We start from the raw sequence: 13,279 nt of genomic DNA, 5'->3' as shown, positions 1-13,279 counted from the left end.
TTTTGTGGTTTCGCTTCACTATACTATAAACCTAACACAACGAATAATTAATGAAATGCTAAGAAAAAATGTAGTAAAAATAATCACAAAAAAATATAATATAATTGGTAAAAATAGTATTGGTACCAGTTATCACTAATTCGTTTGGACCAACACTGGACGATCTAGGGTGCGAAATTAGGCCTCCCAACTATCTAAACCCAACGGGTGTTACTGCTAAGCTACTGTTCGATAAGCTATTTTAACTCGTCTGTTGTGGCTTGGTATGATGACCAATACAAACACCATGATTTTTGAGAGGTACACCTCTCAATATATCGAAATAGGTATAGGTATAGGCCGTTGGTTGACTTGGCGGTATTACCCGTTAAAATTACTTCAAAAAATTGTTTAATCTCTATGTTAGGAGACCAGTATTACTCGCTAAAAGCGCGCGAGTATTAGGCATGATTTATGTCACAATATTGGAGCTTCTGTTCCTAACTTGTATTCCGGAACTTAAATTACTTATAATTAACTAATAGCAGATATATAATTTAATCAAAAAGACATTATTGATATTAACAATCCTCTTTTATTTACTATCAATATTTTCCCATCCATTTTAATTTTAAGCCAACCCAAAATCCATAAAAGACTTTTCTTTTTCCTTCTTAACTCCTTTTCGTATTAGCGATGGATAACAAATTATTGATAAGATCATATCTGAGATTACAATAAAATGCCAACTCCTGGCAATTGCGATAAAACGCCGGTATCAAGTTGATAACCGTTATCACACAGATCTTCATTGATAAATTTAGCTTGACTGGTATTAGTAGAGCAACCAAGTACCGATTAAACAAGTAAAGTACATGATAATTGAAAACTTATTATACTTAGTAAGAGTTTACCTACTATAATTTGTTTTCTATTACGAACAAACCAATTTGTTCAAAATGGCCATTGTTGGCACCTCTTAGTGAACAAACCTCATTTTCAACGCAACTCTGTGGGAAATGTTTGAACCTGGATATCTTTTGATCCCTATCACCTAGAAACCCAAGCTCAAGGCGATTTAAAGCTTTCTCTCATTGCAACGATATATTTAATTTGGCCATATCTCGGGATAGCGGCCTTAACATATATATTAGTGTATATGTATATAAAGCCTCAATTAATCATAACGCATTAACATCAACCAGTAAAAATAAACAAAATTTTACATTTGAATTTGGAATCTGTCATTTTTATTTGATTGTTCATTGAGGTTGCTTATTTTGGGGCCAATACAATGTACATTACAATATTTTGCGAAATTAAAATGAGTGGGGTGATAAAGAGAACCGAATCGCTGTGATTGGATTAGGCACACAAAGTAGGCATGGAACCAAATTTTTTAAACTCTCCATACGCTTGGTATTAGTAAAATGTTTGTGTAACCGGCTATTAATAGGTACAATGACCTCCTCTGTTTGTGGCAGAAAAAGATCTGGCCTTCCACGTAGTGTTCGTACGAAAAAGGTGGTCAAAGCAGTAAGGGAAAAAATTCATTGAAATCCCGTCCGAAACCAAAAGATTCATCTTCTTCATCTCGGGAGATGAAGATAGCACCTAGAATATGTCGCGTATTTTAAAAGATGACTTACGACTTGCAGCCTTTAAGAGTCATTCTTGTCATTTCTTAACTGATAATTTATAAAAGGATAAGGTGGTAAAATCGAAAGTACTACTCAAGCGGTACATGAAAGGAAGGTCACAGAAAAATTTTGTTTATCTACTGATGAGTTTTTTTTTACAATTGAGCAACATTTCCACAAACAAAATGACCGTATGTATACTCCATGCTCTAAGAAAGCTACCCAACTAGGCGACAGAGTGCAACGTGGGCACTATCCGACTTCAGTGATGGTTTGGTTGGGTATTAGCTATGAAGGAGTGACTGAGCCATACTTTTGTGAAAAAGATATCAAAACACAAGTGTATCAAGATACCATTCCTGAGAAGGTAGTGAAGCCTCTTAGCAACACCATGTTGCATAAACAAGAATGGTCTTTCCAGAAAGATTTGGCGCCGGGTCATAAAATCGGTCTTCGCAGTCTTGGTTGGAAACGAACGTTCCGGACTTCATCAGAGCTGAAGACTGGCCCGCGTCGTCTAGTCCCGATCTTAATCCGGTGGATTATGATTTATAGTCAGTTTAAGAGAGTTCGACTTGCTGTAAGCGCCATGATAATTTGAGAGTCTAAAACAATCCGTACGATTGACAGTGAGTGCGTGCGCGTGTTTTTATTTATAACTGGCGTCAACGTTTAAAGGACTGTATTGCAGCCAATGGAGACCACTTCGAATAAGATTTTTATATTTTAAATTGTTTTATATTTATGTGGATACATAAATACAATTAACACACTGTAAAAATAATAAATGTTATTTGCAATAGAATATTTTTTTCTTTCTTTCGTTATTTATGGCAAGACTAGGTAATATCATGCTTAACATCAGTCGGTTCAAAACGAAATTATAATATTTCTTATATCATTTAATCAAACAAAACAAATCTTTTAACTATATTTACAATACTATGATTACATTAAATTAAAACTATCATTACAGGGAAGCGTAGGTACCAAGATTACTGGCAGCATTTCCGCGTTGGATGGCTAGGCTGATCCGTTGACCGAAATAGCTGCCAGCTAGCTGCAGCTTGGGTTTCCAGTAGCCCTATTGAGGCGCGAAGATAGTACTTTGTACATTCTTCGGGCCAAGGGTCTCTCCACCAAACGGAACAAAAATGTTTAACTCACTGAGACAAAATTAATTAATAATAAGTATTTATTCTATAATTTATACGACTAGATAGACTGTGTGATACTTTTGTACACGTCGACAAAAAACAGTGACATAAATATCGCGAGTGTATGTAGCTTGTCACGCAAGCTAGAGTAAACTTTGCCTGTTTGTGATGCGTTGTCTTATACCAAGAAGTTAAATTATCTCATAAGAATAAATTATCTAATTATATTTGGATCGTACTTAAACTTAACTAGAGTAGGTACCACCTACTCTAGTTTTACATTACTGACAACAGAAATGCACAAAATAAGAAACTTTAGTAACACCGTAAGATATGTATTAATTTGACTTAAATTAGTTTGGTTTGGCCTAGCCTAGCTAGCAACGCATTAAAAAATTCAAAAGAAAAAAGTTTCAACTTCGAACATACACACAAAGTAGGGTGGCAACTAAAAAGTAAAAAAAAAATACCTACTGGTTTTACGGATGTCCACGGGTGGTTGTCTCGCGTGAGTCCCTTGCCGTTTGCCCCCTCTTACATAAAAATCTTTATATATTTTATCCAGTGCCCTAATGTTTGTTTACAATGAACTCCTTAACTGATGAACGGATTTTAATGGGGATTACTTCATTCAGTGCAGTTTAGTCCAACTTGAGAGATAGGATAGTTTTTATTTCGATTTGGGACCCATAATTATTTTTATTTCCAATATTTGTTTTGTATTGACATATTTTCTATTAAAAGAATTACATACGCACGGTTTGACAGTTCTCCTGTGACACAATTTCATTATAACAACAGGGAGCATATCTTACGAAATAATTCTTGATATTATGAAATATAATTGGCAAGTTCAGAAAAAAAAAAACAATATTTTATTTATTATGTACAGAACAACATATCAGTCAGCTAGTAAATAGAGGTAGTATTTTGCATTTAAATAAAACACTTTTTAAAGGATTTAAACGCGTTTAATTGTGTTTTTGTATTAGTTTTATGCGTAAAAGTTACATTTTTATCATATTATTTTAGCTTTAACGTTTTGTGACCTTTCTGGGCACGTTTTCAGGGGGAATGCAAAATAATAATAAAAATGTAACATAACACAGAATTACACGCGTTTTAATCCCTTAAAAAGTGTTTTATTTAAATAAATAATATATATCTACAATAATTTGTCAAATTGGAAAGTACACAAAACCTGGTATTAAACAATTCATGCATTGCATTCAAAAACTACAATCCAACGAACTATAGCGTAAATAATTTTTCAACAACTGCGGTAATCTCAGTGCATTGAGAGCTACAAAGTACTGTCTTGTCGATTGTGTCCCTGCTTTTCTTAGAAGTGACCTTATTTTCAGCCTGCATAAATGTTTTAGAGGATGCACAACATATGCCAACTTCTCTGCTGAAACATCCTTAGTGTTGTAACCAATCATTGATATAATCTGATCCTGAACCTAAAATGAAACAAAAATACAATACAATATACTATCTACAGATAGAGATAAATCACTACCTTCTACTGTCAGTAATTAGCTGTCAATAATCTAAAGCTGTCCCAATATACCCGATAATGATTCATATCGCCAGTTCACTGTTGCAATTTCCATACAAACTTCTATCCCTGGCAAGCTATATGTCGTCCTATTGTCAGACAGCGTATAGGGATAAGATGAGTTACCGTCGATAAGTTTATTGAGACAGAAAAGTCAACGATAGTTACGATTTTTTATCTCAAGTAGGCCACAACCGGAGATAGACTGAATATTGGGAATGGCCGTATATCGCTAACAACACTGTCAATACAATTCTGAAGTCTTGCAAATAAACGCGGGAAACGTTTCGTCCGAAAATACCAAACATAAGCAATATGTCTATTTGTAAACATTTTGCATATTCTTGATTTATTTTCAGGTATAACTTTATACTAACTTTATTTGTAAGGCCGTTAGTATTTATTTGAATAAAAACTGATGAATTAGCCACTAGTTTAAACAGTTGATTAAAAACAAACAATATTTTGAAAATATTGATAAATCAATGTATTTTTTGAATAAAAACAACTAGGTATCTCCATACTAATCACTACATATTATAAAACAAAGTCCTCCATCGCGTCTGTCTGTCTGTTCGCGATAAATTCAAAAACTACTCCACCGATTTTCATGTTGTTTTCACCAATGAATAGCGTATTTCTCGAAGGAAGGTTCTAGTATATAATTTGTTAAGTTTTTGTAGACATTAACGATATTTGTAGGTGTCGGAAAGGAATAAGGCGTCTGGGATCTTTCAACAAGAACGCTGCCTAAGTTCTTTAAGATATAACAAAATAATGTGTGGTGAAACCTTAAATAGGTCTACAGAAAAGTCCGTGATGGCATATGTCAATCTCTTAAGGATAACATAGGTACTATATCCATGTTAATATTTAAAAAAAAATGCCAATTATAAAGCGGTAAGCTGTTTACACAAATACGATATTATTTTTTACTAGGTACCTACATATTATAATAAAATCCTTAGATTAAGAATTGATTGGTGCAGCAACTAATACTACGCCCAAGTGGGCGTACTCGAGCAATGTGTGACGTTGACGTTCCACATGTTCTGTTAAACTTTGCTAATAGAAACTAAAATGCCGGGTTGCGTATTAAACTTTTAAAAATAATACTTCAAGAAATAAGTAAGACACTGGGATCACATATCAGTAAGTATTTTATTAATTTCAATGTAAAATAACACGAAGCGTATGTTACAAAATTTGAAAGATGCCCCGCACACAAGCATCTAATAAAAGCTGCTGTAATAAAAAAGCTACTTCTTAGGTAGTGCGATATCTAGTTGGAGCGAATCTAAGATAAAATCATTCAGAAATAAGTTTTGTTTCATTTTGAACTCATGTACTTTCCTTTCACATTTCCGATGGCCTTAGACTACATTATTCTCGAACACTTACATCATATTTTTTTGTATTGATAGAACTGCGTCTGTCGAGTCAGTTAGTTACATATTATATCAACATAAATAGTGAAATTAGGTAAAATCGCGGCTTTGGCTGGAATACTTAGTTCTGCCGCATATGCAGTTTGGAAAATATGACATCTTATTGATATCGAAACGACTTAATTAGTTTATTTCTGCTGTTTTAATAGTGTCATGCTGTATGGTCTGCTGTTGTGGGGATCAGACAGGGACAGTGAAACAGTTTTTGTATTGCAACAAAGAGCTATTCGTACCACAAACAACTTCAGATTGCATGACGCATTATTTAGAATAATCAATATACTAACAACTAAACAGACTATCCGCTGCATCTGTTTTTATTTCATTTAAAAAATGAGTTCCGGTGAAGAAGACATGGCTGTAACTCTAGCAATAGTCGATATAGTTTTTAAAAAAAGAAACAGAAATAGATTGCGGGTCCGACTATATGCACTCACCACGGACGAGTAAAATAAGATGGTCTCCGCGCCGTGATATTAGCAAGTGAAGCACCTTTATGCTAGTGTGTGTGCGGTTACGGGGATACTAGTTACACATTTTTTTCTCCCTTAAATAATCATATTTCCACAAATACTTTTATATTATTGTTTTACACTTTTTAACAAGGCACGATGGCATTTTGAAAATATTTTATTGCGACGCAAACTGATCTGTCACAGACGATGGCAAATCTCAGAATGGCGACCGATCGGCTTGTATTAGTGTAAGTGTATGCGTGGGGCTATGTATTTACACGTTTACCGGCTTGTTTTGGTGCCTCACTGTTATGTAAGGTGACACGGAGTCCTATTTTTTTACACGTCCGTAGCACTCACATTAATTCAATTATCAACATTTAAGAATTAAAAATTGATGATAGTATTGTTATTGAAAATAGCCTAGTACTAATACTTATATTTGAAAAAGGACTATCGGCTTTAGTAACCAATACGAACATTGTAGTAACTTGGTTTTTACCTTTTTAGTTTTAACCCTGGTATCGTATCGATACAGTTACGTATGTCAAATTTACGATACCAGTTTAGGGTTAACGGAAAAATAATTAGAAGAGAATATATAAGCGATCCTCAACAAATCTTATCATGGACGAGTAAAAAAGTAAGGACTCCGTGTCACCTTACATAGCAGTGAGGCACCAAAACAAGCCGGTAAACGTATAAATATAGCCCCGCGCATACACTTATACTAATACAAGCCGATCGACCGCTGTTACGAGATTTGCCATCGTCGGTGACAGATCAGTTTGCGTCGCAATAAAATATTTTAAAAATGCCGTGGTACGTTGTGAAAAAGTGTAAAAACAATAATATAAAAGTATTTGTGGATATATGATTATTTAATGGAGAAAAAATTGTGTAACTGGTATACCCCGTAACCACACACACACTAGCATAAAGGTGCTTCACTCGCTAATATCACGGCGCGGAGTCCTTTTTTTACTAATCCGTGAATCTTATTTTGTTAAATTTATGTTAAATTATTTAATAAAATTACAAATATTTAACAAACAAATATTTTCAGATAAAACTAGAGCTAACTAGGTAATTTCGATATGCATTAAAACCTTCAGTACTTCGAAAGATACTAATTATGAATGTTGCCTCATATTTTGATACCATTCTTTTACCTCATTTTTTTAAATATTATTAAATATTTTTGAATATATTTATAATGTACAAATACATACGAATTTGAAGTTAAAATTCGGCAAGAGTTTCAAATGGAGTAGTTTTTAATTTTTTGCTTTAAGTAGTGGTTAATGCAGAAATACTTTGAGAAGAATTTCTTTTCCCTTGCTTTTCTTAAACAATGCCTACACTTAATTTTAAGTCAATCTGATATCTATAACATTTTAAAATATTTATTTGAAGTGCTCAGCTTTTATGACTATAAAAAATTTGTACCTTTACAGAGTACATTCGGTCATTATTGCAACCCACTCTCGAATATAGTGAGTTTCTTAATAAGCCAATAAAAGATATGATGGCATCTTATTTTATAAATACTTATTTGATGAACAGACATTAGTATAATATACTCTACATACATTTTCAGACAGTCGTCCTATAACACCATTGTCAATGGCAAACTGAAGTAGATATCCAGGCTCACAATACAAGCTGTATGGCAACATGATTGGTATAGTTGATGTGTCTGCTGTAATGGAAGCTATAAATGCATCCGGTATACACTTGTCTTTGTCTACACACATGGCATAGCTGCAATAATCTACATTACACCCATGCTCCGTCAATATCCTGAATACCTGCAATCAAATTGAATATAATAATCAAAAATTGGCACAGATAAGAGTATATAAGAACCAAGAACTACTAATTAAAAACAAAATAATTTACAATTTAATATAAGTATAGTAAATATAAACTGAAAAGTCTTACTTCTTGAAAACAATGTGTATGCATACAGTAATGTATGTATACTATAGGTGGACATTCATTTGCATCCAGTGGATTCACAACAGGGCCTCCAATTAAAAACAAATTGAAAAACTCTTTAAACTTTTGTGGATCACTTTTGTATATATATTCACAAATGTTTAAGTAAGAATTCACTGGAGAATTTGATACATAATTGGGCATTATATCACCAATTTTCTCAAGAGTAAAATAAACTTGTTCATAGAAATCAAAGAAGTCAGGATCAACATGATAAAAGTCCAAAAGACATTCTAAAATTTCCAGTTTAAAATAATGAGGTTTGCAGGCTTTCATTATAATATTTCTATCAACAAGGCTTATATCCATTGTTTCAAGGATTATTCTGAATATATCGCTATGTCCCACTTCCAGAGCCGTCGATAGTGCTGTTAATCCAGAGTTGTTTTTAATGTATGGGTCGGCATCATTCAACAACAAAAACTTAACAGTATCCAGACTACATCCTTGAGTTGCTAATATGAGTGGAGTCACACCATTATCTGTGGTCTGATTGATGTTGGATACAAAAGGAAAAAGAATTTTTACTATTTCCAAATATCCTTTATAACATGCTAAATGAAATGGTGTATAATCAGCTTCATTTTTTATATCAGGATCTGCACCAGCATATAGTAAGAGAGAAACTGCATCATGCTGGCCACCTAGTGTGGCATCATGCAGTGGAGTATCACCATCAAAATCTTGAACATCAATCATTGCACCATAATCTATTAAAAGTTGAATAACATCTAGTCTACCCAATGCACTGCTAATATGCAAAGGACAAACACCCTCTGTACTACCATAATTAGCAATATCTGGAACATGTTGCAGTAATGCTTCTATAGTTTTAAGTGAACTTTGATGGCGGCATGCCAAATAAAGTGCTGTATGTCCTTCATGGGTTTCTGAAAGTGGCCTAGTATATTTGTGCTTTAGTATTATCAATAAACTCTCATAAGTATCATGAGCAGCTGCTTCATGAAGACAGGTCCATCCTCTGTTATCAATGCAATTAGGATTAATCTTCTTAAGGAGTTTTTTCACTACTTCCACTTCATTGTTTCTAGCGGCTAAATTTAAGGAGTTTGAAGTTATTGGATTCAATGAACTAAAATCCATTGTATTAAAATTTTGGTACAACAAAAACAACAGATACGTTCCAGAAAGATAGGAAGAAGACAAGTAGATAAGAGTGCGACGTCTCACATATGAGAATTGAGAATATTAAAGTTAAAACCCAATTTGCTTTTAATTTAAAATAAAGAATCTTATTGCTTTAAAATTCGCAGAAAAATTTAAATTTTTAGATATGAACAATAAAACCATGATATTTTTATTATAATAATATATATATATTATATTAGGTTAATCTATTCTATTACTTAAACTCTTTAGTTTTTACCAAAGAGAATAATATAATCACTACGTTTGTTTTTAGTTTTACTCTTTTTTTACTATAATTATTATAGTTTAAAAACAATGCACGTCATATAAAATCAAAGCTGAAATATGGCACATGCCACAAATGACACCATAATAACCTTTGACTGCTAAGTTTATATATTTCTGCGTTTACTCCAGTTGTTTAAAATATTATTGGTCAATAGGCAGCAATGTAAACACTCCTTTAGTTTCAGCTGCGTATTTTGAGTTTAGAACCCGATTTGGACATTAGTATAGTAGCAGTTAGGTGTTTTTTTTAACCCAGACGAAAAGAGGGTTTCTACAAGTTTTACGTTTGTCAGTCTGGCCCTATTTTCCCAACATCTGTTCAGTCGGAGGTTTTTAACGTTTTTCATCAAAACTGACATTATAAAGGGGAAAGTTTGTATCTTCATTTATTGGCTTGTGTTTATATCTGTATTTTTATGTTCTAAAGGGATTTGGGTTAAATAAGTTAAGGTAACCTTTAATGAGAGAAACTAATACTTAAATATAATATTTTTTTTACATAAAATAATTACTTAAAGTTGTTATGTAAATATTTAGTTCCTCGAATTGAATACTTTTTATACTTTTCCAGGATATCTTTTTGGTATATGTAGTGTAAGCGGATATCAACATATTTGTATGACAGCTTTGGTCAAATTTAAAATGTGGTTAAATGCAGAAAACTTAAATCCTTAAGTGATGAAATATAAATATGCTTATTTGTTTTGTAATTTTTTTGGATTTGTTGGGCTCGATCCATTGTTGTACAGACTTTTGAAAGTGTATTGGAGGAGGTTTTATTAAAATTATCTAAGTCTAAGAAGTTTACCATGATATGTGGTGATTTTAATATGAATTTAATAGAAAAATCCACCACCAGTATTAGATTCAGATATGTGTTCAAATCATATGATTTAACCAATATTCTCTTAGAGCCTACTAGAGTAACGGCACCTCCAAAAGCTGTATTGATAACAATATATTTACCAATTATAATCCCATTTCTCAGGCAATAATAAACAAACTGAGTTCAAACTACTTTGGTCAGTTAGCCTCTTTTAATATCGAGGTCAATAAATGGACTAAAATTAAAAAGTTTACGTTTGTTCCTGTGAATAATAGGCGAATGGAGAAATATAGTTAATGTGTCAGTAAAACTCTCAAATTCGGATTTATTCAAATATAATAATAATGATAATAATATAATAATCATAAAATGAAATGTATGATATGTTATTTAAAATAATTAAAACAAGGGTTGCTTCTATATTTATTTCTAAGACAGTCATAGCAGGTGGTCTCTTGTCGTTTAATGATTGGGCAACGGCTGGCATTCATAGGAGAAGACAAAGGCTATATGAACTATATAGTGAGAGATCATTATATAATCATGATACATCTTTTCTTAAAAATACTCTAAATTATTTAAAAGTTTTTGTTCTAATGCAAAGTTTATGCATATCAGAAAAATAATTAAAAATGCAGCAAATAAAATAAAGATGACTTGGAATGCTTTCTTACGTTGAAGGGTAGGTTATTTTTCTTGCCCCACTCTTTCTATATCTTCCTGGAGTTTATCGTGATCTGAGATGTCACTTATTTCGCGCACTAATTAGAGGTCGTCAGCAAACAAAAGGCAAGTAGATTCCTGGACCACCACAGATAGATCATTTATCATGATCACAAACTGAAGGGGACCCAAATTACTGCCTTGGCTGACGCCAGATCTTGACCAGTACTGGTCCGAACAGCACTCACCACAGTCGACATACTGACGCCTGTCCCGCAGATAGCTAGCAAAGAACGTCAGCGAATGTGGCGTACAGCCCACGCCAGCCAGCTTCGCGAGGAAGACATCACTGTCCACTGTGTCGAACGCCCTTCGGAAGTCAAAGTAGGCGACATCTACCTGATCACCAGCATCCACAACCGACACTACTTTAGACATTGAATGCAGCAGGTTACCTGATATTCCACGCCCAGGGCGAAAGCCATACTGTCCGTCAGACAACTGGGCCCTTACCTGCGCGTACTGCGTAGTGAAGAGCTGACTCGAACACCTTGGCAGGCGCGCAGAGCAGAGCTATTGGTCTATAAACTTCCGGATCGGAACTTTCCTGTCGCTTCGGAACTGGCACTATGCCAGTAACTACGAGTACTATATTATGATATGGGTACCTTGAAATTTCCAACTTTATACTAAAAAAGTATAGACATTAAGAAACAAGTTTTAAACAAACGTTGTAGTAAATAATATACTGATCTATTAAAATGGATGGATGCCTTTTTTATTAATCCAATATTTTAATAGTTATCAGACATGATACGAAAACTCGTTCATTAAATGGGTCATAAATCGTAAACAGACTTATAAAAAAGTTTACAGGAAATACAGTTTGGGAAATTTTATTTTATTCATTAATGGTTTCTACAACTTTTATCTAAAAGTGCATAGATTCCGAGATATCCGCAAAAAAGTTTTTTTCATGAGCATCTGGATCTGGCAGCATTTTGTGATTACATGCTCAGTAAGTGACTCTAAGCCACAGACTAATATGATGCTCTAAGCCTTACGAAAAAAAAATATATTTTACTGGCTTACTCAATGACGTTCCATACATATATTATAAAATTCACTTCATACAAATTACAAAACCAAAGCCGTAATGTGGCACATAGGTTTAACGTTTGTCAGTCTGTCCCTATTTTCTGATCAAAATCACACCCATATTACAAATGTATTATGTTTATTTAGTGGTTTGAGTGTATATTTATTACTCCTTAACCGCTCAAACCAATTTGGATCTAATAAGTTAAGGTAACCTATAATGAGGGGATCACTCAAATATAATTATTTTCATTAACATAAAATAATTTGGTAAATTTGTAATTAAAATGTTAAGTTCCCTGAAATAAATTAAATACTTTGTTATAATTAGTCTTTTAGTCTCAGACATCTTTTTGGCATATTTTGTGTAAGCGGACATCAATGTATGACAGCTTTTCTCAAATTATACGTGCATCAATTTGACTAAACATATTGAATTTTGAAAGAGATTTCAAGACTTTTAATGCTAAAAAAGTTTTATAATACTTTTTGAGCTTGATTTTTAAACGCTGAAATCCTTTAACGTTGAAATATAAATCTTCCTCGAGGATATGTTTCGAGCAAATGACTCTCGACTTATTGGTTTTGTAAAATTTTCACATATCTCTCTAGCAACGCGTGCTAATTATTTTTCATTAAAGAATGCTGGAAAACATTAGCTTTTACAGATTTGCGGTTTAAATAAGTATCAATTATCACTAGTTAACGATTCGTCTGTGATACCGTAATTAACACTAGTTTGTTATTGTTCACGTACTTGTAAGCCGTTTATATTCACCGGCAATGTATTTCTGTACACAAAATACAATATTGCTAGTCTTTGTTAACATTTTCACTAGGCCTTTAAAAAAATAGCCACTCTATAGTTTTCATTTCTGACTGTGTCCTTTCATCTGTCTCATTCTGACAAGCGGGAGAGAAATGGATGTGAATACTTGTCAATAATTGTATAATATTTAATGAAAAAATATTTTTTTCACTTCTCATGCTCTGAAATTGCTTATTTGTGCACGA

The 13,279-nt window shown here is 33.1% G+C and overlaps 1 protein-coding gene across 1 annotated transcript; it reads right to left on the bottom strand.

Moving 5' to 3' along the window:
- Positions 1 to 2,500: 2,500 nt before the first annotated feature.
- On the bottom strand, positions 2,501 to 9,739 carry LOC126970516 (ankyrin repeat and SOCS box protein 3-like). The gene is made up of 3 exons (XM_050816473.1): positions 8,185 to 9,739; positions 7,833 to 8,051; positions 2,501 to 4,239 (listed from the first exon to the last, which is right to left on the bottom strand). Exons 1-3 carry the CDS (start codon positions 9,343 to 9,345, stop codon positions 4,006 to 4,008), a joined length of 1,614 nt encoding a protein of 537 aa, XP_050672430.1. The 5' UTR covers positions 9,346 to 9,739; the 3' UTR covers positions 2,501 to 4,005.
- Positions 9,740 to 13,279: the final 3,540 nt, after the last annotated feature.

Source organism: Leptidea sinapis, chromosome 21 (assembly GCF_905404315.1).
Source record: "Leptidea sinapis chromosome 21, ilLepSina1.1, whole genome shotgun sequence".
Lineage (NCBI taxonomy): Eukaryota > Metazoa > Arthropoda > Insecta > Lepidoptera > Pieridae > Leptidea > Leptidea sinapis.
This window is presented reverse-complemented; position numbering and strand designations above follow the sequence as displayed.

Coding starts and splice junctions, on each gene's coding strand:
- LOC126970516 (XM_050816473.1), bottom strand. CDS start 9,345: ATGGATTTTAGTTCATTGAATCCAATAACTTCAAACTCCTTAAATTTA. Junction 8,052..8,184: donor ATACACATTGTTTTCAAGAA/GTAAGACTTTTC, acceptor ATTTGATTGCAG/GTATTCAGGATATTGACGGA. Junction 4,240..7,832: donor TAGGACGACTGTCTGAAAAT/GTATGTAGAGTA, acceptor GTTTCATTTTAG/GTTCAGGATCAGATTATATC.